This window comes from Neomonachus schauinslandi, chromosome 1, assembly GCF_002201575.2.
Source record: "Neomonachus schauinslandi chromosome 1, ASM220157v2, whole genome shotgun sequence".
In the NCBI taxonomy this organism is placed as follows: domain Eukaryota; kingdom Metazoa; phylum Chordata; class Mammalia; order Carnivora; family Phocidae; genus Neomonachus; species Neomonachus schauinslandi.
In genome coordinates, this window is record NC_058403.1 from 64,667,065 (window position 1) to 64,694,233 (window position 27,169).

Sequence of the window (27,169 nt, forward strand, 5' to 3'; positions counted from 1 at the left end):
TAATTTTGCAAACTTACTGAACTCCTTTACTCTAATAATTTTTCAATTTATTTCTTAGACATATATACAGATGATGCCACTTACAAATTTTATTTCTTCCTTTCTAATCTGGATGCCTTTTATTAATTTTTCTTGACTTACTGCCCTCAATAGGACAAAGAAGTGGCAAGAGCAGACATACTTGTCTCATTCCTGATCTTAGAATGCATTCATTCTTTTACTACTTAGTATGTTAGCTGTAGGTTATTCATACATAGGTTGAGGAATTCCAAATGGAATTTGTTGACTGCTTTTTAACATGAATGGGTATGGATTTTCTGAAATAATTTAATGTGAATAGGTGTGGATTTTCTGAAATAATGACATGTGATTTTTGCTATATATTATATTGATATGGTATATTACATTAATTTTTTTTATGTTAAACCAATCTTTCATTCCTAGGATAATCCCACCAAGTCATATATATATCCTTTTTATATGTTGATGGAATCAGTTTGCTAGTGTTTTATTGAAGATTTTTGCAAATATATTAATAAGAATTAGTGGTCTTTTGTTTTCTTGTGACGTCTTTGTTTCTAGTATCAGGGTTATATTGGCCTCATAGAATGAGTTGGGAAGTGTTCCCACCTCATTTGTTTTTTGAAGAGGGAACTATTTCTAATTTTTGTTATCCACATTGCTCTTCAGGAAGATAATTGGTATATTCCTTTTGACAGTTTTATCTTAAGAGTCTAAATAAGGTAGACTATTCAGAATGAAGAGAGAAACATCTTAGTTAAGAATCATTACTAGAAATGGGTTTTCTGGGTAAATACTTTTTACCAGCTTAGTTGACGATTCTTTGGAAATTATAGAACAGTAGTTGATTAAAAACATTTTGGTACATTTATACTGTAATAAGTTCTGCAATCTTTAAATAGGTTGAAGTACATCTATGCATATATTTTGTGGAAGTATTTCCATGATATACTGTTGAGTAAAAAAAAAACCAGATTACAGATTTGGTTGTTTATTGGGTAATATGCATATGCATATATATTGATATATGCTTTAAATGAAAATGGGGAGGTTATAGCAAGGAACTTTTTACACTGTTTTTTTTCTGGGGAATAAGAGTTTTAGATAAACTACATGCTGTAGTTTTTCTTTTCATCTCTGAATATTTACAAATCAATATTTTATTATAAAAATATATCCATTAAAAATAGTGCTTGGAAGGGGAGGGGGTGGGGGGATGGGTTAGCCTGGTGATGGGTATTAAGGAGGGCACGTTCTGCAGGGAGCATTGTTATACGCAAACAATGAATCATGGAACACTACATCAAAAACTAATGATGTAATGTAAAAAAAAAAAATAGTGCTTGGAGCACTAAATGTCTGGCTGAACAAGATATAGGTCTCTCTTTTCTTTTTTTTATGTTTTTATTTTAATTCCAATTAGTTAACATACAGTGTTAATATAACATTTCAGGTGTAAAATATAGTGATTCAGTAGTTCTATACATCACCCAGTGCTCATCACAACAAGGGCACCCTTAATACCTACCACCTCTTTAAACCATCCCCCCACTCACCTCCATTCTCTATAGTTTGTTCTCTATAATTAAGATCTGTTTCTTGTTTGTCTCTCTTTTATTTCCCTTTGCTCTTTTGTTTTGTTTCTTAATATCCACCTCTGAGTGAAATCATATGGTATTTGTCTTTCTCTGCCTGACTCATTTCATTTAGTATTATACTCTCTAGCTTCATTCATGTTGATGCAAATGACAATATTATGTTCTTTTTCGTGGCCGAATAATATTCCATTATATATATACACCACAACTTCTTTATTTAGCCATCAATTGATGGACACTTGTCCTGATTCCATATCTTGGCTATTGCAAATGATGCTGTTATAAACATAGGGGTGCATGTATTCCCTTGAATTAGTGTTTTTATATTCTTTGGTAAATACCTAGTAATGCAATTGCTAGATCTTAGGAGAGTTCTTTTGTTAACTTTTTGAGGAACCTCCAAACTGTTTTCCATAGTGGCTGAACCAGCCTGCTTTCCCACCAACAGTGCAAGAGGGTACCCTTTTCTCCACATCCTTGCCAACCCCTGCTGTTTCTTGTGTTGATTTTAGCCATTCTGACAGGTGTGACGTGATATCTCATTTGCATTTCCTTAATGTAAGTGATGGTAAACATCTTTTCATGTGTCTGTTGGCCATCTGTATGTCTTCTTTGGAGAAATGTCTGTTCATGTCTTCTACCCATTTTTAAATTGGATTATTTATTTTTTGAGTGTTGAGTTGTATCAGGTTTTTATATATTTTGGATACTAACCCTTTATCAGATATATCATTTGCAAATATCTTCTATTCTGTAGGTTGCCTTTTAGTTTTGTTGATTGTTTACTTCACTACGCAGAAGCTTTTTATTTTGATGTAGTCCCAATAGGTTTTTTTTTTGCTTTTGTTTCCCTTGCCTCAGGAGAACTATCTAGAAAGAAATTGCTATGGCTGATGTCAAAGAAATTACTGCCTGTTTTCTGGGATTTTTATGGTTTCAGGTCTCACATTTAGGTCTTTAATCAATTTTGAATTTATTTTTGTGTATGGTGTAAGAAAGTATCCAGTTTCTTTCTTTTGCATTTTGCTGTCCAGTTTTCCCAACATCATTTGTTGAAGAGACTGTCTTTTTCACATTGGATGTTCTTTCCTGCTATGTTGAAGATTAATTGACCATATAGTTGTAGGTTTGTCCCTGGGTGCTCTATTCTGTTCCATTGATCTATGTGTCTATTTTTGATTGTTTTGATTACTAGGGCTTTGTAATATAACTTGGAGTCTGGAATTGTGACGCCTACAGCTTTGCTTTTCTTTTTCAAGATTGCTTTGGATATTCAGGGTCTTTTATGGTTCCATACAAATTTCAGGATGTTTGTTTTAGTTCTGTGAAAAATGCTGTTGGTATTTTGGATAAGGTTTCCATTAAATGTGTAAATTGCTTTGGGTACTATAGACATTTTAACAATATTTGTTCTAATCCATGAGCATGGAATGTCTTTCCATTTCTTTGTGTCATCTTAAATTTCTTTCCTCAGTGTTTTATAGTTTTCAGGGTACATGTCTTTTACCTCTTTGGATAGGTTTATTCCTAGGTATCTATTATTTTTGGTGCAATTGTTAATGGGACTGATTTCTTTCTTTTTTTTTTTTTTAAAGATTTTATTTATTTATTCATGAGAGACAGAGAGAAACAGAGAGAGAAGCAGGCTCCCAAGGAGCGGGAAGCCCGATGCGGGACTCGATCCCAGGACCCCGGGACCATGACCTGAGCCGAAGGCAGACGCTTAACCATCTGAGCCACCCAGGCGCCCAATGGGACTGATTTCTTAATTTCTCTTTCTGTGGCTTTATTATTGGTGTATTAAAATACAAGAGATTTCTGCACATTGATTTTGTATCCTGCAATTTTACTGAATTCGTTTATCAGTTCTAGCAATTTTTTGGTAGAGTGTCTTGGGTTTTCTGTATGGAGTATCATGTCATCTGCAAATAGGAAAAGTTGTACTTCTTCCTTACCAATTTGGTTGCCTTTTATTCCTTTTTGTTGTCTAATTACTGTGGCTGGGACTTCCAGTACTGTGTTAAATAAAGTGGTGAGAGTGGGCATCCTTGCCTTATTCCTGACCTTAGGGGAAAAGGTCAGTTTTTCCCCATTGAGAATGTTAGCTGTGGATTTTTCATATAAGGCCTTTATTATGTTGAGGTATGTTCCCAACAAACTTTCTTTGTTGAGGGTTTTTATCATGAATGGATGTTGTACTTTGTCAAATGCTTTTTCTTCATCTACTGAGAGGATCATATGGTTCTTATCCTTTCCCTTACTGATGTGATGTATGATGTTGTTTGCAAATATTGAACCACACTTGCAACCCAGGAATAAATCCCACTTGATTATGGTGAATAATTCTTTTAAATTACTGTTGGGTTTATTTTACTAGTATTTTATTGAGAATTTTTGCATCCATGTTCATCAGTGGTATTGGCCTGGAGTTCTCTTTTTTAGTGGAGTCTTTATCTGCTTTGGTATTAGAGTAATGCTGGCCTCATAAAATGAATTTGGAAGTTTTCCTTCCTCTTCTATTTTTTTGAATAATTTGAGAAGAACAGGTATTAACTCTTCTTTAAATGTTTGGTAGAATTCGCCTGTTGAAGCCATCTGGCCCTGAAATTCTGTTTGTTTGGAGTTTTTTGATTATTGATTCAATTTATTTACTGGTTATCGGTCTGTTCAAATTTTCTATTTCTTCCTGTTTCGGTTTTGGTAGTTTATATGTTTCCAGGAATGTATCCATTTTTTCTTGGTTGTCCAATCTGTTGGCATATAGTTTGTCATAATATTCTCTTATAATTGTTTGCATTTCTGTGGTGCTGATTATTATTTCTCCTCTCTCATTTGTGATTTTGAGTCCCTCTTTTTATCTTGATAAGTCTGGCTAGGGGTTTAATAATTTTATTGATTTATTCAAAGAACGAGCTCCTGATATTGATCTGTTCTATTGTTTTTTCAAATTTCTATATCATTTATTTCTGCTCTAATCTTTATTATTTCCTTTCTTTTGCTGGTTTTGGGTTTTGTTTATTGTTCTTTTTCTAGCTTCTTAGGCATAAGGTTAGGTTGTTTGAGATTTTTCTTGTTTAGGTAGGCAGTATTGCTATAAACTTCCCTCTATGGCCACTTTTGCTGCATCCCAAAGTTTTTGGATTGTTGTATTTTCATTTGTTTCCATGTACTTTTTAAATTTCTTCTTTTATTTCCTGGTTGACATATTCATTGTCTAGTAACATGTTATTTAACTTCCATGTATTTGTGAACTTTCCAGTATTTGTATTTGTGAACTTTCCAGATTTTTCTTGTGGCTGACTTCTAGTTTCATAGTGTTGTGGGCAGAAAGGATGCATGGTATGAATTCAATCTTCTTGAAGTTGTTGAGCCTTGTTTTGTGGGCTAATATGTGATCTAGTCTGGAGAATGTCCCATGTGCACTTGGGAAGACTGTGTATTCTACTGTTTTAGGATGGAATGTTCTGAATATATATGTTAAGTCCATCTGGTCCAGTGTGTCATTCAAAACCATTGTTTCCTTGTTGATCTTCTGCTTAGATGATCTGTAAGTGGGATGTTAAAGTCCCCTACTATTGTATTATTATCAATGAGTTCCTTTATATGGTTGTTATTAACTGCCTTATGTATTTGGGTGGTCCTCTTTTGGATGCATAAATATTTACAATTGTTAGATCTTCTTGTTGGTTTGTCATGATAGTGTCCTTTTTGTCTCTTTTCACAGACTTTGCTTTAAAGTCTATTTTGTCTAATATAAGTATTGGTACTCCAGTTTTCTTTTGACATCCATTTGCATGATAGATGTTTCTCCATCCCCTTATTTTCAATTTGCAGGTGTCTTTAGGTCTGAAAGGAGTCTCTTATTGGCAGCATATAGATGTGTCTTGTTTTTTTATCTACTCTGTCACCTTGTGACTTTTGATTGGAGCATTTAGTCCATTTACATTCAGAGTTATTATTGATAGTTATGTATTTATTATCATTTTATTATTTGTTTTGTGGTTTTTTCTAAGGATTTTCTTTGGTCCTTGTCTTTCTCTCTTTGATGTTTTTCTTATTTTTTTTTGTTATTTTTTTTGTTTTCTTTCCCTTTTTTTTTTTTGCACATTTATTTGTGGTTTTTGATACATAGTTACCATTAGGTTTGTGTATAACCTCTTCTGCATATAGCAGTCTACATTAAGTTGATGGTCATTTAAGTTTGAAGCCATTCTTTACTATTCTCCTCCCCATGTTTTACATTTATGATGTTATATTTTGTATCCTTTTATTTTGTGAGTTTCTTGAATGATTTTTTACAGAAATATTCATTTTTATGGCTTTTGTGTTTCCTACCATTATACTGTCAGTTTTGTTTTGCTTTCCTTTCCACTCAGAGTCCCCTTTCATACTTCTTGCAGGGCTGGTTTGGTGGACATGAATTCCTTTAGTTTTTGTTTGTCTGGAAAACTCTTATTCTCTCCTGTTCTGAATGATAGCTTTTCAGTAGAGTATTTTTAGCTGTAGATTTTTCCCATTCAGCACTTTGAATATATCGTGCTACTCCCTTTTGGTTTGCAAAGTATCTGGTTAAAAATCTCCTGCTAGCCATATGGGTTTTCCCTTGTACATTACTGCTTTCTTTTGCTGCTTTTAAAATTTTTTTATTTTTTCACTATATTTTGCCAAATTAATTACAATATGTCTTAGTGTATGTCACCATTTTTTTTTTTTTGAGAGAGAGAGAGAGAGAGAGAGAGAGAGAGAATGTCAGGGAGGGGCAGAGGGAGAGAGAAAATCCTAAGCAGGCTCCATGCCCAATGTGGAGCCTGACATGGGGCTCAATCTCACAACCCTGAGATTATGACCTGAGCTGAAATCAAGAGTTAGACATTTAACTAACTGTGCCATTTAGGCACCCCTGTGGGCCTCCTTTTTTGATTTTGTTGGATGTTCTCTGTGATTCCTGTATCTGGATGTCTGTTTCCTTCCCCACTTTAGGGAAGTTTTCAGCTATTATTTCTTCAAATAAATTTTCTGCCCCCTTTTTTCTCTCTTTTTCCTCTGAGACTCATATAATATGAATGTTATTACTTTTGATGGAGTTATTGAATTCCGTAAGTGTATTCTCATTTTGCATAATTCCTTTTTCTACCTTTTGTTCAACTTGATTACTTTCCATTACTCTGTCATGTAGGTCTCTAATTTGTTCCTCTGCTTCTTCTATCCTGCTATTCATTCCATTAAATATGTTTTTCATTTTGTTTATTGAGCCCTTTATTTCTGCTATGTTATTCCTTATCTCTGTGTTAAGGGTCTCACTCATGTCTTCCACTCTTTTCTCAAGTCCAAGAGTATCCTTATGATCATTGCTTTAAATTCTCTATGAGGCACTTTACTTATATCTGTTTTGCTTAGACCTCTGGCTGTGGCCTTGTCCTGTTCTTCCATTTGGGATAAATTTCTCTGTCTCATTTTTTGTTCCTCTCTGTGTTTGTTTCTTTGTGTTAAGAAAGTCAGCTATGTTTTCTGTTCTTGAATATAGTGACTTTATGAAGAAGAGGTCCTATAGTGCCCTGGAGTGCAGTGTTCCCTGTTCACCCGAAACTGGCACTTCAGGAGAGTATCCTATGTGTGTTGTTTATGTCCTGCTTTTGTGTCTGAGTTGCTTTTCCTTTCAGTGCAGTTGTCTGGACTGACGCTTTGCCTATTATGGGTTATGTTTGCTCTCAGTGGTGTTGGTGGGACCCAGGCAGGCCAACTCTGAGGGGGCGTGGCTTTGAGGGAATTTGGGAGTGGGGCAGCAGTGTTAGCAAAATTTGTGCTGGGCCACTAGTCCTATTCCAGATCCCCTGAAGTGCTGTGGAGGCTGGGGGCTGCATTCCCCGGGGTGGCTGGGGGCACATGGCTGGGCACTATGCAGTGGCTGGGTGCAGTGTGAAGCAGTGGCTGTGCATCCAGTGGCTGGGCAGAGCACATGGACAGCTTTAATAAAATTGGCCCTGAGCCCAGGGTCAAAGCTAGCAGGCTGGGAGTAGGCGAGTCCTCAGGAGAACTCATGGGCATGGCATACTGCTAGCAGTTTAGGTAGCAAATGTCTGTGTAGCCTGACTCCTCTAGATGGCCCTCTGTTTATGCTGGGGAACAGGAGAGGAAAATGGTGACTACCAGCTCCCTCTTTTTCAGAGAAGTTCCCAAACACACTCCAAAATCAGTATGAATAAATCTCCTTCCCATTAGCCCCTGGTGTTGTGTAAATTGCTGTTTTTATGCTTCCTGTCCATGTAGGCTGCTGTCTCTTTAACGGCAGTGACCCAGCTATCACTTGCCCTCGTGGCTAGCCCAGTGCTGAGTCGGCTGACTTTTAAAGCTCCAGGCTCCAAGTCCCATTAATTATACAAACTCATGGAATTCAGCCCCTCTCATTTTCAAAGCCAAACATGAGAATTAGTCTTCCCCCTTTTATGCTCCCTGGTCCTAGGGTCCATTTCTCTGCCCTCTACACATGCTAGTTCCCTCCCTTCTGCAGGCAGCTTCCCCTGCCTTTTTGTCCTTCCTAAACTTTCAGATGCAGTTTGTTCTCTGTTTTTAGTTGTGGAGTTTGTTTTGCTTTTCTTCAGATTAGAGGGTTTATCTACTTGGATGTGGATGATACCTAGTTGTAAACATGGGATGGTGTAAGCTCAGGGTCCTCCTACCCTGCTATCTTCCAAAGCTCCTTCTATGTGGGTCCTCTATTTCTGACCTATGTGGGTCCTCTATTTCTTTGAAAAGTTATATTTCATGTTGAAATTAATTCCTGTATTTTATTACATATTCTTATGTTAGTCTTGTCACCTTTATGATATTATCAACTCTTTATATTTTTCTTTTCTTGTTTCCCCATCATATGACTATGAAAGCTTTCAAACACACAGAGGAGTTGAAAAAGTTATGAGTGTTCATGTATGTATGTGTATACACACACACATACACATACATATTCACCCCCTAGATTTGACAATTATCATTGTGCTATATTTACTTCATAATATATGTCTATCCATCTATGAACCATAATACTTACATGGATGCATTTTGAATTAAGTTGCAGGTGTCAGTAGACTTTACCTCTTAAAACCTCAATATGCATATCTTTAACTAGAGTTCAATATTGTATATAATACTATTTCTAATCTTTTTTTGACATTCAATTTACACACAGAGAAATCATAAATTTTATCATACAATTTTACCAGTGTATACACTTATATAATCCAAACTTTATCAAAATATAGAATATTACCTTTACTCATAAACCCTTCCAGTGAGTTCTCCTCAAGTCAACCACTGCTCTGATTTTTTTTTACCATAGGTTAGTTTTGCTTCTTCAAATTCTAATATAATTATACTATATGCACTGTTTTGTGTATTGCTTCTTTTATTTAGAATAACGTTTTTGAGAATCATCCATGTTGTTGCATAAACATTAGTGTTTATCTTTCAACTGGTGAGTGGTAATTTATTGTATGAGTATAGCACATTTTTGCTTTTGATTCTCTTGTTAGACAGTTGGACTGTTTTTAGGTTGTTACATATAAAGCTATTAGGGGCATACTTACACAAATTGTTATGTGGCCATATGCTATTTTCTGGGATACATACATAGGAGTGAAATTTATAGGTCATAGGACAGATAGTTTTATAGAAAATTGCAAGACAATTTTCCAAAGTGTTTATGTCATTTTAATACTCCTACCAACATTTGGTAGTAGTTATTTATTTATTTAATTTTTTAAAACTTTTTTTTAAAAGATTTTATTTATTTATTTGACAGAGAGAGACACAGCGAGAGAGAGAACACAAGCAAGGGGAGTGGGAGAGGGAAAAGCAGGCTTCCCACTGAGCAGGGAGCCTGACGCAGGGCTCGATCCCACGACCCTGGGATCATGATCCCAGCCAAAGGCAGACACTTAACGACTGAGCCACCCAGGAGCCACAGTAGTTATTTTTTTAATTAAAAATAATTATTTTAGTCATTATGGTAGTTGGACAATGGTATCTTGTGATTTTAATTTTATTAATTTTTATTTCCTTGATGACTGTTTTTACTATCTGCTCTCTTTCAGACAGTTCGGCATGGTTTTCCTTATCAGCCCACAGCATTAGCCTTTGATCCAGTTCAGAAAATCTTGGCTATTGGGACAAGAACAGGTGCTATACGAATGTATCCTTAATTTTTGTTTTATTATTTGTTACATTAATACCAATTACATTTCCTTAAATATTCAGGTAAGTGGAATATGACCAAATAAAGTTGGTTTCTTCAAAATGAGTAATGATTGTGAAAGCCCACATTGTCCAGTTTATTGGCATATTTTTAATGTCTGTGAGATAACTGTTGATGTCCTTTCTTTAATTCCTTTGGATAAATACCTAGAAGTGGAATTGCTGAATCATATGGAATTTCTAGTTTTAATTCTTTGAGGAAATTCCATACTGTTTTCCATAGTGGCTCTACTAATTTACAGTCCCACCAACAGTGTACAAGGGTTCCCACTTGTTATTTCTTGTCGTTTTGGTAATAGTCATTCTAACAGGTATGAGGGCATATCTCATTGTGGTTCTGATTTGCATTTCTCTGATAATTAGTGATGCCTAGCAACTTTTCATGTTCCAGTTAGCCATCTGTGGGTCTTTTTTTGAAAAATGTCTATTCAGATCCTCTGCCCATTTTTTAATGTAATTGTTTTTTATTTTGCTGTTGAGTTGTATGAGTTCCTTATATATTTTGGATATTGACCCCTTACCAGATATGTAATTTGTAAATATTTTCTCCCACTTATTTTGTTGATGGTTTCCTTTGTTGTACAGAAGATTTTTAGTTTGATGTAGTCCTACTTGTTTATTTTTGCTTTTGGTATCATATCCAAAAAAATCATTGCCAAGACCAATATCTAGGAGCTTACTGCCTTTATTTTCTTCTAGGAGTTTTATGGTTTCAGGTCTTATATTTCAAGTCTTTAATCCATTTTGAGGTAATTTTTATGTGTACTATAAGATAGTGGGCCAGTTTTCTTTTGCATGTGGCTGTCCAGTTTTCCTGGCACCATTTATTGAAGAGAATGTCTTTTCCTCATCGAATAGTCTTGGTTCTTTTATCAAATATTAGTTGACCATGTATGCATGGGTTTATTTCTGGGCTCTTGGTTGCGTTCCATTGTTCTATGTATCTATTTTTATGCCAATACCATAATGTTTTGAATACTGTAACTTTGTAATATAGTTTGGAATCAGGAAGCATGATGCCTCTAGCTTTGTTCTCTTTTTTCTCAAGATTACTTTGGCTATTCGATGTCTTTTGTGGTTTTATACATATTTTAGGATTGTTCTATTTCTGTAAAGGATGCCATTGGAAATTTTATAGAGATTGCATTGAATCTGTATATTGATTTGGATAGAATGGATATTTTAACAGTATTAATTCTTTCAATACATGAGCATGGAATATCTTTTCATTCATTTATAACTTCTTCAATTTCTTTCATCAATATCTTATAGTTTTTAGTGTCCAGGTCTTTCACTTTCTTGGTTAAATTTATTCATAGGTACTTTATTCTTTTTGATGCAGTTGTAAATGGGATTGTTTTCTTAATTTCTCACTCTGATAATTCATAATTATATATAGAAATGCAACTGATTTTTATATATCGATTTTGTAGGATCATTTTCTTCTCAATCTACTATGTCAAACTACTTTGTTTAACTGGTATATGAAGGTAATTTACTATAAGGTAATTATATGTTAGGGCTTTTAATTCTGCCATTTTACTTCTTTGTTTTCTGCTTGCTTCCTCTGTTTCTTGTTCCTATTTCTTTTTTCCTATTTTCCTGTGGGTTATTTTGAAATTTTTAATAATTTAATCTTGATTTATTTATATTGTTTTTGAGTATATTGTTTTGTAGAGTTTTCTCAGTGGTTGCTCTAGGTATTACAATAAACATACATCAATTATCACAGTCTACTGGTATCAACATTTTTTTCACTTTGAGGAAAACCGAAACCTTCCTTCCATTTAGATCCCTGTACCCTGTCTACTTTTAAAGTACAATTATCTTATGTATTTCCTGTATATGCCTTGAGCAGCACCACATCAGATGGTGCTATCATTTTTGATTCAGACATCAAATGTGACTTAAGAAACTCATAAGAAGTAGGATAATCTATTATATTTACCCAAATTTTTACCCATTCCTGTTATTTCCTTTCTGAAGCTCCAAGACCTTTTCCAGGGTTTTTAAGGTGAAAATATGTGTTGTTGATTTGAGAACTTTCATTTCCTTCTGGTTAGAGCACTTTCTTTAGACTTTTTTAAAGGGTAGATTTGTTAGAAACAAATTGTCTTAGTTTTTCTTTATCTGAGAATGTGTTTATTCTTCATTCTTCAAGGATATTATTTTTGCTGTATATACACAGTTGACAGTTACTTTCTTTTATTACTTGGAAAATGTACCATTTTCTTCTGGCCTCTGTGGTTTCAGATGAGAAATTACTGTCATTCAAATTCATGTTCATTTATAATACTTTGGCTGCTTTCCAGAGCTTTTCCCCTTAGTTTTCAGAAGTTTAATTATGATATTTCTCGACATGGATTTTTCTGGGTTTATTTTATTTGGTGTTTGCTCCACTTTCTTAATCTGTAGGTTTATGTATTTCATCAAATTTAGAAGTTTTCAGCCATTATTTTTTATAATAGTTTTTCAATCCCACTGTCTTTTTACTCTCCCTCTGAGACTCCAATTATATGAATGTTATATCTTTTGTTCTTGTCCCACAGACCCCTGACACTGTTTATTGTGTTTCCCCACTTCAGTCTCTTTTCCCTCTGTTGTTCAGATCAGGTAAATTTTATTGATCTCTTCCCAAGTTTACTGATTTTATCCTTGTCATCTCCACTCTGCTACTGAGCTTATCCATTTTTATCTTGGTTATTATATTTTTCAGTTCATTTCCTTTTTATAATTTCTATTTGCTCATCTTTATTTCTCATTTGTTTTAAGAAGATTCATAATTGCTTATTGAAGGATTTTTGTGATCACTATTGAAAACCTTTTTCAGAGAATTACAACATCTAATACATTTTGATATTGGCATGTATTGATTATCTTTTCTCATTCAAATGCCATTATCTTTGTTCTTAGTATGGTGAGTGATTTTCAGTTGTATCCTGGATATTTTGGATATTATATTATGAAACTTGGATGCTATTAATCATTTTATTTTTTACCAGTTAAGTCCCCCTATTGAGTTGTAGCTTGAGGGCCAGTTGAGTGTGTATATTCAAGTTTTGTGGTAGGCCCTGTCAATACACCCACTCCAGCAAAAGTGGGTACTGACTCACCCACCTCATTTTCCGATGTGTGGGAATGGAAGTTCATCTTCCTACAGGGCCCCAGTGACATCAGGAGAGATAGGAAGCATGGTATCAACCACTCTTCCTTGCACCACCTTGTTCCAACTCACTGATGTGAGTAGAGGTTCAGCTCCTAGCAGGATGCTCTGACACAATATGGGTGCTGACTAGCCCTGATTTGCCCACCTTATTCAATCTTATTGCTGTCAGGTGGACGTGAGTATGCAAATTCCCAATGACCACCCTGCTGACATGGAGAGCTAGGAGAGTATATTGAGGCCTAATGTGTGTGTGAATCCCTACCTTGTACCATCTCATTAAATCTTGTTGTCCCTGAACTCCACTGATGCTACCTTGGCAGGAAAATTAGAACACTTTTTTTTTTTTAATACTAGGAAGGGAATGTAAGATCAGGTGCTCATTCAGACTAATACTGTCCCATCAGATTGGATTACTCCCACCTGCCTCCACTAGTCTGGAGATGGCAGATTAGCATTTTCCTTAGTGCACTAATACCACCTGACAGTGGAACAGAGTGCTACCTGCTTCTGCCAGGCAGGGGATGGGTGATTAACTCCCTGTCTGTGCCCTTAAACACCACCTGCTGAGGGAATTGGAGTGTGCTCTCTGCAGGATGGGGGCGGGATAAGGTGGAAGATCAGTTCCCCAGTCAACCCTGTTAAACTGTGTTGAGTGAGGAAGAGGAGAGTTTTTTCTTTGTTGTTTGCTAGATTAGGGTCAATGATGCCAAAATTTGTTTTTAGGCCATCCTATCTTCTCAGTCCTCTGACTGGGAAAACAGCTTTTTCTTAGAGTTTTTGTTTCTGTTTTTTTGTTTGTACCAGTTGATGGTTCTGGGTTGGAGACTTCTACAGTGCATTGTCCAGGATACATAAGACATGATAAGGAAACCCAAGGAAATCACTGCTGTGTCATTCCTCAAGTCCTGAGTTGCTTTGTCATTCCTCCTTTCTACCTTTCAGATTCTTCCTATGTTTGTTTGTAATGTTATATCCAGGGATTTGTTGTTGTTGTAAGAGGCAGAAACTGGGAGGGATGGAGCTACTTCTTCACAGATTTGGAATTCTCCACCCCCAAATTTTAATATGTTGTGTTTTCCTTTCATTATGTTTAAAATATTTTCTAACTTCTGTTTGATTTCTTTTCTTGACTTATGTATTATTTATGTGTTATTTAGTTTCCAAATATTTGATGTTTTTCTAGAGGTCTGTTATTGATTTCTAATTTAATTCCATTGTGGTCAGAGAATATACTCTGTATAACATGAATCCTTTTAAATTAATTCAAGCTTGTTTTATAGCCCTGTCTGTGGTCTGTCCTGATAAATGTTAAAAGTGTATTTGAAATGAATATGTATACTACTGTCATTGGTTGGACTGATGTGTAAATATCATTTAGGGACAATTGATTGATACTGTGTTTAAGATCTGTATTTGTACTGATTTTCTCTTTATTATGATCTATTTCTTCTATTAGTGAAAGTTTACAACATAATTGTAAACTGATCTGTTTATCCTTGCAGTTCTATCAGTTTTGTTTCATTTCATGTATTGTGAAGCTTTATTATTAGCTGTATGAACATTTAGGAGTGTTAAGTCCTCTTGATGAGTTGACTCTTAACATTAGGAATTGACCTTCTTTGTCCCTGTTAATATTCTCTAATCTGAATTTTACTTTGTCTGATATGGATGTAGCCACTGAAGCTTTCTTTTGATTAGTCTTAACATGGTATATCTTTTTCCATCTCTTTTATTTAACCTATCTGTGTTTTCATACTTCAAATATGTTTGTAATGCAGCATAGAATTGGGTGTTTTTTTTTTCTATTTGACAATTTCTGGCCTTTAAACTTAAAATTTTAAAATTTATTTTCATTTTTTATTATTATTTTTTACCCACAAAAGTTTTATTTTTTATTTTTATTTTTATTTATTTATTTATTTTTTAAGATTTTATTTATTTATTTGAGAGAGAGAGAATGAGAGACAGAGAGCATGAGAGGGAGGAGGATCAGAGGGAGAAGCAGACTCCCCGCCGAGCAGGGAGCCCGATGCGGGACTCGATCCCAGAACTCCAGGATCATGACCTGAGCCGAAGGCAGTCGCTTAACCAACTGAGCCACCTAGGCGCCCCTTTTTATTTTTATTTTTATTTTTTTTAATTTTATTATCTTATGTTAGTCACCATACAATACATCATTGGTTTTTGATGTAGTGTTCCACAATCCATTGTTTTCGTTTAAGACGCAGTGCTCCATGCAGGACGTGCCCTCCTTAATACCCATCACTGGGCTAACCAATCCCCCCTCCCCCCTCCCCTCTAAAATCCTGTTTGTTTCTCAGAGTCCATAGTCTCTTATGGTTCATCTCTCCCTCCAATTCCCCCCACCCTCATTTTTCCCTTCCTTCTCCTAATGTCCTCCATGCTATTCCTTATGTTCCACAAATAAGTGAAACCATATGATGATTGACTTTCTCTGCTTGACTTATTTCACTTAGCATAATCTCCTCCAGTCCCATCCATGTTGATGTAAAAGTTGGGTATTCATCCTTTCTGATGGCTGAGTAATATTCCATTGTATATATGGACCACATCTTCTTTATCCATTCATCTGTTGAAGGGCATCTCGGCTCTTTCCACAGTTTGGCTATTGCGGACATTGCTGCTATGAACATTGGGGTGCATATGGCCCTTCTTTTCACTACATCTGTGTCTTTGGGGTAAATACCCAGTAGTGCAATTGCTGGGTCATAGGGTAGCTCTATTTTTAAATTTTTGAGGCACCTCCACACTGTTTTCCAAAGTGGCTGTACCAACTTGCATTCCCACAAACAGCATAAGAGGGTTCCCCTTTCTCCACAACCTCTCCAACATTTGTTGTTTCTCTCCCTGTCCATTTTTGCCATTCTAACTGGTGTAAGGTGGTATCTCAATGTGGTTTTGATTTGAATTTCCCTGATGGCTAATGATGATGAACATTTTTTCATGTGTCTGTTAGCCATTTGTATGTCTTCTTCAGAGAAGTGTCTTTTCATATCTTCTGCCCACTTTTTGACTTGATTATTTGTTTTTTGGGTGTTGAGTTTGAGAAGTTCTTTATAGATCTTGGATACCAGCCCTTTATCTGTAGTGTCATTTGCAAATATCTTCTCCCATTCTGTGGGTTGCCTCTTTGTTTTGTTGACTGTTTCCGTTGCTGTGCAGAAGCTTTTTATCTTGATGAAATCCCAAACGTTCATTTTTGCTTTTGTTTCACTAGCTTTTGGAGATGTATCTTTTTTCTTTTCTTTTTTTTTTTAATTCTTATGTTAATCCCCATACATTACATCATTAGTTTAAGATGTAGTGTTCCATGATTCATTGTTTGTGCATAACACCCAGTGCTCCATGCAGAATGTGCCCTCCTCAATACCCATTACCAGGCTAACCCATCCTCCCACCCCCCTCCCCTCTAGAACCCTCAGTTTGTTTTTCAGAGTCCGTTGTCTCTCATGGTTCGTCTACCCTCCGATTTCCCCAGCTTCATTCTTCCACTCCTGCTACCTTCTTCTTCTTCTTTTTTTTTCTTAACATATATTGCATTATTTGTTTCAGAGGTAGAGATCTGAGATTCAACAGTCTTGCACAATTCACAGCACTTACCAGAGCACATACCCTCCCCAGTGTCTATCACCCAGTCACCCCATCCCTCCCACCCCACCCCCCACTCCAGCAACCCTCAGTTTGTTTCCTGCAATTAAGAATTCCTCATATCAGTGAGGTCATATGATACATGTCTTTCTCTGTTTGACTTATTTCACTCAACATAATACCCTCCAGTTCCATCCATGTCGTTGCAAATGGCAAGATCTCATTCCTTTTGATGGCTGCATAATATTCCATTGTGTATATATACCACATCTTCTTTATCCATTCATCTGTCGATGGACATCTTGGCTCTTTCCACAGTTTGGCTATTGTGGACATTGCTGCTATAAACATCGGGGTGCACGTACCCCTTCGGATCCCTACTTTTGTATCTTTGGGGTAAATACCCAGTAGTGCAATTGCTGGATCATATGGTAGTTCTATTTTCAACTTTTTGAGGAACCTCCATACTGTTTTCCAGAGTGGCTGCACCAGCTTGCATTCCCACCAACAGTGTAGGAGGGTTCCCCTTTCTCCGCATCCCCGCCAACATCTGTCATTTCCTGACTTGTTAATTTTAGCCATTCTGACTGGTGTGAGGTGGTATCTCATTGAGGTTTTGATTTGGATTTCCCTGATGCCGAGCGATATCGAGCACTTTTTCATGTGTCTGTTGGCCATTTGGATGTCTTCTTTGGAAAAATGTCTGTTCATGTCTTCTGCCCATTTCTTGATTGGATTCTTTGTTCTTTGGGTGTTGAGTTTGATGAGTTCTTTATAGATTTTGGATACTAGCCCTTTATCTGATATGTCATTTGCAAATATCTTCTCCCATTCTGTCGGTTGTCTTTTGGTTTTGTTGACTGTTTCCTTTGCTTTGCAAAAGCTTTTTATCTTGATGAAGTCCCAATAGTTCATTCTTGCCCTTGCTTCCCTTGCCTTTGGCGATGTTTCTAGGAAGAAGTTGCTTCGGCTGAGGTCAAAGAAGTTGCTGCCTGTGTTCTCCTTTAGGATTTTGATGGACTCCTGTCTCACATTGAGGTCTTTCAACCATTTGGAGTCTATTTTTGTGTGTGGTGTAAGGAAATGGTCCAGTTTCATTCTTCTGCATGTGGCTGTCCAATTTTCCCAACACCATTTGTTGAAGAGACTGTCTTTTTTCCATTGGACATTCTTTCCTGCTTTGTCAAAGATGAGTTGACCATAGAGTTGAGGGTCCATTTCTGGGCTCTCTATTCTGTTCCATTGATCTATGTGTCTGTTTTTGTGCCAGTACCATACTGTCTTGATGATGACAGCTTTGTAATAGAGCTTCAAATCTGGAATTGTGATGCCACCAGCTTTGCTTTTCCTTTTCAACATTCCTCTGGCTATTCAGGGTCTTTTCTGGTTCCATACAAATTTTAGGATTATTGGTTCCATTTCTTTGAAAAAAGTTGATGGTGTTTTGATGGGGATTGCATTAAATGTGTAGATTGCTCTAGGTAGCACTGACATCTTCACAATATTTGTTCTGCCAATCCATGAGCATGGAATGTTTTTCCATTTCTTTGTGTCTTCCTCAATTACTTTAATGAGTATTTTATAGTTTTCTGAGTACAGATCCTTTGCCTCTTTGGTTAGATTTATTCCTAGGTATCTTATGGTTTTGGGTGCAGTTGTAAATGGGGTCAACTCCTTAATTTCTCTTTCTTCTGTCTTGTTGGTGTATAGGAATGCCACTGATTTCTGTGCATTGATTTTATATCCTGCCACTTTACTGAATTCCTGTATGAGTTCTAACAGTTTTGGGGTGGGGTCTTTTGGGTTTTCCACATAAAGTATCATATCATCTGCAAAGAGTGAGAGTTTGACTTCTTCTTTGCCGATTCAGATGCCTTTTATTTCTTCTTGTTGTCTGATTGCTGTGGCTAGGGCTTCTAATACTATGTTGAAGAACAGGGGTGATAGTGGACATCCCTGCCGTGTTCCTGACCTTAGGGGGAAAGCTCTCAGTTTTTCCCCATTGAGAATGATATTCACTGTAGGTTTTTCATAGATGGCTTTTATGATATTGAGTTATGTACCCTCTATCCCTATACACTGAAGAGTTTTGATCAAGAAAGGATGCTGTACTTTGTCAAATGCTTTTTCTGCATCTGTTGAGAGGATCATATGGTTCTTGTTCTTTCTTTTATTAATGTATTGTATCACATTGATTGATTTGCAGATGTTGAACCAACCTTGCAGCCCAGGGATAAATCCCACTTGGTCATGGTGAATAATCCTTTTAATGTACTGTTGGATCCTATTGGCTAGTATTTTGGTGAGAATTTTTGCATCCATGTTCATCAAGGATATTGGTCTGTAATTATCCTTTTTGATGATCAGGGCCTTTTTCTGGTTTGGGGATCAAGGTAATGGTGGCCTCATAAAACGAGTTTGCAAGTTTTCCTTCCACTTCTATTTTTTGGAACAGTTTCAGAAAAATAGGTATTAAATCTTCTTTAAATGTTTGATAGAGGGCGCCTGGGTGGCTCAGTTGGTTAAGCGACTGCCTTCGGCTCAGGTCATGATCCTGGAGTCCCGGGATCGAGTCCCGCATCGGGCTCCCTGCTCAGCAGGGAGTCTGCTTCTCCCTCTGACCCTCCTCCCTCTCCTGCTCTCTCTCTCTCATTCTCTCTGGCTCAAATAAATAAATAAAAAAAAATCTTAAAAAAAAAAAAAAAGAATGATTAAAAAAAAAAAATAAATGTTTGATAGAATTCCCCTGGAAAGCCATCTGGCCCTGGGCTTTTTTTGTTGGGAGATTTTTGATGACTGCTTCAGTTTCCTTAGTGGTTATAGGTCTGTTCAGGTTTTCTGTTTCTTCCTGGTTCAGTTTTGGTAGTTGATACATCTCTGGGAATGCAACCATTTCTTCCAGGTTATCTAATTTGCTGGCATACAGTTGCTCATAGTATGTTCTTATAATTGTTTGTATTTTTTTTGGTGTTGGTTGTGATCTCTCCTCTTTCATGCATGATTTTATTTGGGTCATTTCTCTCTCTCTCTCTCTTTTTGATAAGTCTGCCCAGGGGTTTATCAATCTTGTTAATTCTTTCAAAGAACTAGCTCCTAGTCTCATTGATCTGTTCTACTGTTCTTTTGGTTTCTATTTCATTGATTTCTGCTCGATCTTTATTATTTCTCTTCTCCTGCTGGGTTTAGGCTTTATTTGCTGTTCTTTCTCCAGGTCCTTTAGGTGTGGGGTTAGGTTGTGTATTTGAGACCTTTCTGGTTTCAAATAGCTATATACTTTCCTCTTAGGGCTGCCTTTGCTGCATCCCAAACGTTTTGAACAGTTCTGTTTTCATTTTCATTTGTTTCCATGAACTTTTTAATACTTCTTTAATTTCCTGGTTGACCCATTCATTCTTTAGTAGCATGCTCTTTAGCCTCCATGACTTTGAGTTCTTTCTGACTTTCCTCTTGTGGTTGAGTTTTAGTTTCAAAGCATTGTGGTCTGAAAATAGTCAGGGAACGATCCCAGTCTTTTGGTACCGGTTGAGATCTGATTTGTGACCTAGGATGTGATCTATTCTGGAGAATGTTCCATGGGCACTAGAGAAGAATGTGTATTCTGTTGCTTTGGGGTGGAATGTTCTGAATATGTCTGTGAAGTCCTTTTGGTCCAGTGTGTCATTTAAAGTCTTTATTTCCTTGTTGATCTTTTGCTTAGATGATCTGTCCATTTCAGTGAGGGATGTGTTAAAGTCCCCCACTATTATTGTATTGTTGTTGATGTGTTTCTTTGCTTTTGTTATTAATTGCCTTATATAATTGGCTGCTCCCATGTTAGGGGCATAGATATTTACAATGGTTAGATCTTCTTGTTGGATAGACCCTTTAAGTAGGATATAGTGTCCTTCCTCATGTCTTATTATTCTCTTTGGTTTAAAATCTAATTTGTCTGATATAAAGATTGCCACCCCAGATTCTTTTGGTGTCCATTAGCATGGTAAATGGTTTTCCACCCCCTCACTTTCAATCTGGGGGTGTCTTTGGGTCTAAAATGAGTCTCTTGCCGACAGCATATTGATGGGTCTTGTGTTTTTTATCCAATCTGATAGCCTCCTGTCTTTTCATTGAGGCATTTAGCCAATTTACATTCAGGGTAACTATTGAAAGATAGGAATTTAGTGCCATTGTATTGCCTGTAAGGTGACTGTTACTGTATATTGTCTCTGTTCCTTTCTGGTCTGTGTTACTTTTAGGCTCTCTCTTTGCTTAGAGGACCCCTTTCAATATTTCTTGTAGGGCTGGTTTCATGTTTGCAAATTCCTTTAGTTTTTGTTTGTCCTGGAAGGTTTTTATCTCTCCTTTTATTTTCAATGACAGCCTAGGTGGATATAGTATTCTTGGCTGCATATTTTTCTCATTTACTGCTCTGAATATATCCTGCCAGTCCTTTCTGGCCCGCCAGGTCTCTGTGGATAGGTCTCTTGCCAACCTAATGTTTCTACCCTTGTAGGTTACATATCTCTTCTCCCGAGCTGCTTTCAGGATTCCTCTTTGTCTCTGAGACTCGTAAGTTTTACTATTAGATGTCAGGGTTTTGACCTATTTTTATTGATTTTGAGAGGGGTTCTCTGTGCCTCCTGGATTTTGATGCCTGTTTCCTTCCCCAAATTAGGGAAGTTTTCTGCTATAATTTGCTCCAATATACCTTCTGCCCCTCCCTCTTTCTTCTTTTTCTGGGATCCCAATTATTCTAATATTGTTTGGTCTTATGGTATCACTTATCTCTAATTCTGCCCTCGTGATCCAGTAGTTGTTTATCTCTCTTTTTCTCAGCTTCTTTATTTTCCATCATTTGGTCTTCTATATCACTGATTATCTCTTCTGCCTCATTTATCCTAGCAGTTAGAGCCTCCATTTTTTATTACACCTCATTAATAGCCTTTTTGAGTTTGACTTGGTTAGATTTTAGTTCTTTTATTTCTCCAGAAAAGGTTTCTCTAATAACTTCCATGCGTTTTTCAAGCCCAGCTAGTATCTTTAAAATCGTCATTCTGAACTCTAGTTCCGACATCTTACTAATGTTGTATTTATTAGGTCCATGGAGGTTGGTACTGCCTCTTGTTCTTTTTTTCGAGGTGATTTTTTCTTTCTTGTCATTTTGTCCTGAAGGGAATAGATGAATGAGGGAACAAAATGCTAATGTGGTAACAACAACCCCAGAAAAATATACACTAAACAAATCAGAAGAGACCTGAAACCAGGGGAAAAGAAAGGGAAAGAAGAAAAAAGAAAAAAAAAAGAAAAAGATTAAAAAAAAAACCCAGACTATGATCAAATATGATCAGCCTGGTGCATAGATCAGTGCCACACACCAGATTTTGGGCGTATTTTAGTCTCTTAGAAGAAAGTGCCTCCCTAAATTTTAAAGAAAGAAAAACTTATGTATGTACAAAAATAAGGGTAAATACAATGAAGGGATGGAATATGATTGTAAAGATGAAAAATAAAAAAGATTTTATAAAAGGAATTGATAAGATAAGAATTTGGTTGAAAAAACAAAGAAGAGGATTTTTTAAAAAAAAGGGAGAGAATGTGATCAGGCAGGAGACTAGGACAAAACTATACACTAGAGATTTAGGGTATATTTTGGTTAGAAGAAACTGTAAAGAGAGAACAACTTATATATATATACCAAAAATAAGGTTAACTACTATGAAGGGATAGAATATGACTCTAGAAATGAAAAATAAAAAAGGTTTTTAAAAAAGGGGTTGATAAGATAATGGTTTAAAAGGGAAAAAGAAAAATTCAAAAAGAAAAGGAAAAAAGTTAAAAAAATTAACTTTGAAAGGTTAAAGAATCATGGGAAAAAGCTCTGAATTCTATGTGCAGTATTCCCCCAGCACTGGAGTTCTGCTGTTCTCATTGATTGGTACACTTGGTCTTGGTTGGCTGTTCTTGCTGATCTTCTGGGGGAGGGGCCTGTTGCCATGGTTCTTAAATGTCTTTGCCGGAGGCCCAATTGCCCCGCCCTTGCCGGTCTGGGCTAAGTAATCTGCTTGGGTTTGGTCTCTGGAGCTTTTGTTCCCTTCAAGCTTTCCATACAGCTTTGGAGGAGAGGAGTGAAAATGGAGGCCTCCCAGTCTCCGCCCCAGAGGAGCCACGAACTCGGGGCCCCATTCCTCATTGAGCCCCCAGAGAAAAGCAGTCAAACACTCCTGACTCCCCGGTCTCCAGCTGCACTCTGTGCTCACCTGGCCTGTGACCGAGCATTTCTATCTCTGGCACCCGACCCGGTGTGGAGTCTCCAAACCCAGCAGATCCCTGCGGTGTGCTCCTCCCGGGGGAGGAAGGGGAGTCTCCCCGGATCTGCTGCTTGTTCGGTCCCTGCTGGAGGAGCAGTGGCCTAACTGTGCTGCGGATCACAGTTTATGGCAACCCCAAGGTGAGAGCCCAACTCCTTGGATCTGTCTCTGCAGCTGGCTTCCCCACTCTGATACCTAGGAGCTCTGCCACACTCAGGCACCTCTGGTCTTTCTGTGACCCCAAGGATCCTGAGACCACACTGTCCCAGCGAGGGTTCCACCCCCCATTTAGCCACTGGAGTGACGTCCCTCAACAAAGCCGACTTCTAAAAGTTCTGATTTTGTGCTCTGCTGCTCTATCACTTGCCAGTAGTGGCTGACGGAGCCCCCCTCCCCCGCCATCTGTCTTCCCAAATATCACCTCAGATTCACTTCTCTGCACATCCTACCTTCCAGAAAGTGGTCGCTTTTCTGTTCAGAGAGTTGCTGCTATTCTTTTCTTTGATCTCCTGTTGAGTTCATAGGTGTTCAGAATGGTTTGACCCCTCTCTAGCTGAATTCCTGGGACCAGATGAAATTTAGGTCTCCTACTCCTCCGCCATCTTGCTAAGATAAATTTTTTAATACAGAAAATTTCAGTAGGCATATCACTGAGGATAAGCAAATGCAAAGAGAAATGTTGACGGAAGCTATAGGAAGGAAACCACCTTACCATAGAGGAACAAGGATAAGAATTACTGTGGACTTTTATTTAAAAACCATGGAAGAAAAAGGAGTAGAGTAAAATATTTAACTGTTGGAAGAAAAACTCAACATTTAGGAAATTGTCTTTCAGAGTAAAGGAGAAACCCTGATGCTTCTGCACACACAAAATTGTTGGAACTAATAAATGAATCCAGCAAAGCTACAGGATACAAAATCAACGAACAAAAATTAGTTTTTTCTATACATTAACAATAAACAATATGAAAAGGAAATTAAGAAAACAGCTTCAATTACAATAACATAAAAAAGACCAATATATTTAGGAATAAATTTAATCAAGGAGGCAAAGGAATTGTACATTGAAAACTATAAATTGTTTCTAGAAGAAAGTTAAGAAGACATAAAGAAATGGAAAGATAGCCTGTGTTCATGGGTTAGAAGGCTGAATATTGTTAAGATGTCAATACTAACCAACGTGATCTACACATTCAGTGAAGTCAAACTCAATATTTTTTGCAGAAATAGAAAAATTCATCTTAAATTTCATATGGAGTTGCAAAAAGGGACCTCAAATTGCCAAAATAATCTTGTAAGAGTGACTCCTGTCTGGCTTGGTTTGTAGAGCATGTGACTCTTGATTTTGGATTTGTGAATTAAGGTCCACAGTGGGCATAAAGCTTACTTAAAAGAGAACAGAGAAGTCTCAGACATCTTGATTTTAATACTTATTACAAAGCCATGGTAACTAAACCAATATGGTACTAGCACATAGACAGACATATAGACCAATGGAATAGAATGGGAAGCCTATAAGTAAACCCTTGTATATATGGTGAAATGATTTTTTTTTAAGTTTTTATTTAAATTCTAGCTAGTTAACATTCATTTTTGTTTTGAGTGCATAATTTAGACGGGCTGATTGGGTGTTTTTACACCAAAAAATCAGGAGTATGCAAACATTTCTATTTCTCACATTTTTCTGTGTGCCTGGCAAATAAATACTTGTCTTATACTAAAAAAAAAAAAAAAAAATGGGGCGCCTGGGTGGCTCAGTCGTTAAGCGTCTGCCTTCAGCTCAGGTCATAATCCCAGGGTCCTGGGATCAAGCCCCGCATCAGGCTCCCTGCTTGGCCAGAAGCCTGCTTCCCCCCCTCCCACTCCCCCTGCTTGTGTTCCCTCTCTCGCTGTTTCTGTCAAATAAATAAAATCTTAAAAAAAAAAAAATGAATGAACTTGGAAGTTTTCCTTCCTCTTCTATGTTTTGGAATAGTTTGAGAAGAATAGATGTTAACTCTTCTTTAAGTGTTTGATAGAATTTGCCCGTGAAGCCATCTAGTCCTAGACTTTTTTTTTTTTAATATATATATTTTTTGGTAGTTTTTTGACTACTTATTTCCATCTCCTTGTTTGTAATCAGTCTGTTCAAATTTTCTATTTCTTCCAGCTTCACTTTTGGGAGGTTATATGTTTCTAGGAATTTATCCATTTCTTCTAGGTTGTCAAATTTGTTGATGTATAATTTTTCATAATATTCTCTTACAATAGTTTGTATTTCTGTGGTGTTGTTATTTCTCCTCTTTGATTTCTGATTTTGTTTATCTGAGTCCTTTTTTAAAAAATTTTTGTGAATCTGGTTAGAGATTTATGAATATTGTTTATCTTTTAAAAGAACAAGTCCAGGTTTCGTTGATCTGTTCTATTGTTTCTTTAGTTTATATATTATTTATTTTGGGTCTAATTTTTTATTATATCCTGCTGGTTTTGGGTTTGTTTTTTTTTTAAGATTTTATTTATTTATTTGACAGAGAGAGAGAGAACAAGTACGCAGAGAGGCAGGCAGAGGGAGAGGGAGAAGCAGGCTCCCTGCTGAGCAGGGAGCCCGATATGGGGCTTGATCCCAGGACCCTGCAATCATGACCTGAGCCGAAGGCAGCTGCTTAACTGACTGAGCCACCCAGGCGCCCCTGGTTTTGGGTTTTATTTGTTCTTTTTCTGCTCCTTTAGGTGTAAGATTAGGTTATTTATTTGAGATTTTTCTTGCTTCTTGAGGTAGACCCGTATTGCTATGAACTTCCCTCTTGGAACCACTTTTGCTGTATCCCAAAGGTTTTGGCTTGTTGTGTTTTCATTTTCATTTGTTTCCATGTAATTTCTTATTTCTTCTTTGATTTCCTTGTTGACCCATTCATTCTTTAGTAGCATGTTTTTTAACCTCCATGTACTTGTGGTCTTTCCAGATTTGTTCTTGTGGTTGATTTCTAGTTTCATAGCATTTTGTCAGAAAGGATACATAGTATGACTTTGCTCTTTTGGAATATGTGGTCTATTCTGGAGTATGTTCCATATGCACTTGAAAAGAATGTGTATTCTGCTATTTTAGGATAAAGTATTTTGAATATATTTGTTAAATCCACCTGATCCAATGTATTATTCAAAGCTACTGTTTCCCTGTTGATTTTCTGTTTAGATGATCTGTCCATTGATGTAAGTGGGATATTAAAGTCCTCTATTATTATTGTAGTAGTATTGATTAGTTCCTTCTTTATGTTTGTTATTAACTGTTTTGCATATTTGTTGAGTGCATATTTACAATTGTTATATCTTGTTGGATTGTCCCCTTGGTGATTATATAGTGTTCTTTGTCTCTTGTTACTGTCTTTGTTTTAAAGGCTATTTTTTTCTGATACAAGTATTGTTACCCCTGCTTCCATTTTCATGATAGATATTTCTCCATCCTCTCACTTTCAATCTGCAGGTGTCTTTGGTCTGAAATGAGTCTATTGTATGCAGCATATAGTTGGGTCTTATTATTTCTTTTATCCATTCTGTTATCCTATGTCTTTTGATTGGAGTGTTTAGTCCATTTACATTGAAAGTAATTATTGGTAGGTGTGTATTTATTGCCATTTTATTACTTGTTTTATGGTTGTTTTCGTAGTTCCTCTCTGTTCCTTTCTGCCCTTGCTGTCTTGTTTCATGGTTTGCTGGCTTTCTTTCATGACATACTTGAATTCCTTTCTCTTTATTTTTTTGCATATATATTAGTGGTTTTCACCAGTGTCTGTAAGGTTACCATTAGGTTTTTATATATCATCATCTGCATATAGTAGTATTAAGTTGATGGTTGCTTAAGTTTGAACCTGTTCTTTACTTGTCCCTCCCTCCAATTTCAGGTACGGTCTCATAATTTACATGCTTTTATTTTGTGAGTTCCTTGACTGATTTTTATGGATATACTTTTTAAAAAAATTATTATTATTATTATTTTACTGCTTTTGTGCTTCCTACCTCTCTTACTCTTACTTATGGTCTTTCCTTTCTACTCGGGGTCCCTTTTAACAGTTCTTATAGGTCTGGTTTAGTAGTCATGAACTCCTTTAGCTTTTCTTTGTCTGGGTAACTCATTATCTCTCATTGTATTCTGAATGATAGCCTTTCTGGATAGTGTATTCTTAGCTGCAATTTTTTTCCTTTCAGCACTTTGACTATTTCATGCCACTCCCTTCGGGCCTGCAGAGCTTCTGCTGAAAGCTCTTCTG

At 36.6% G+C, this 27,169-nt stretch overlaps 1 protein-coding gene across 1 annotated transcript in view; it reads left to right on the plus strand.

Annotated features, from left to right (window-relative positions):
- Positions 1-27,169, plus strand: part of STXBP5L (syntaxin binding protein 5L) — a 419,146-nt gene that overhangs the window by 70,797 nt on the left and 321,180 nt on the right. Inside the window, exon 3 of the mRNA XM_021692509.1 lies at positions 9,707-9,804. Coding sequence (XP_021548184.1) covers positions 9,707-9,804 — 98 coding nt within the window. The remainder of the gene's footprint in view (positions 1-9,706; positions 9,805-27,169) is intronic.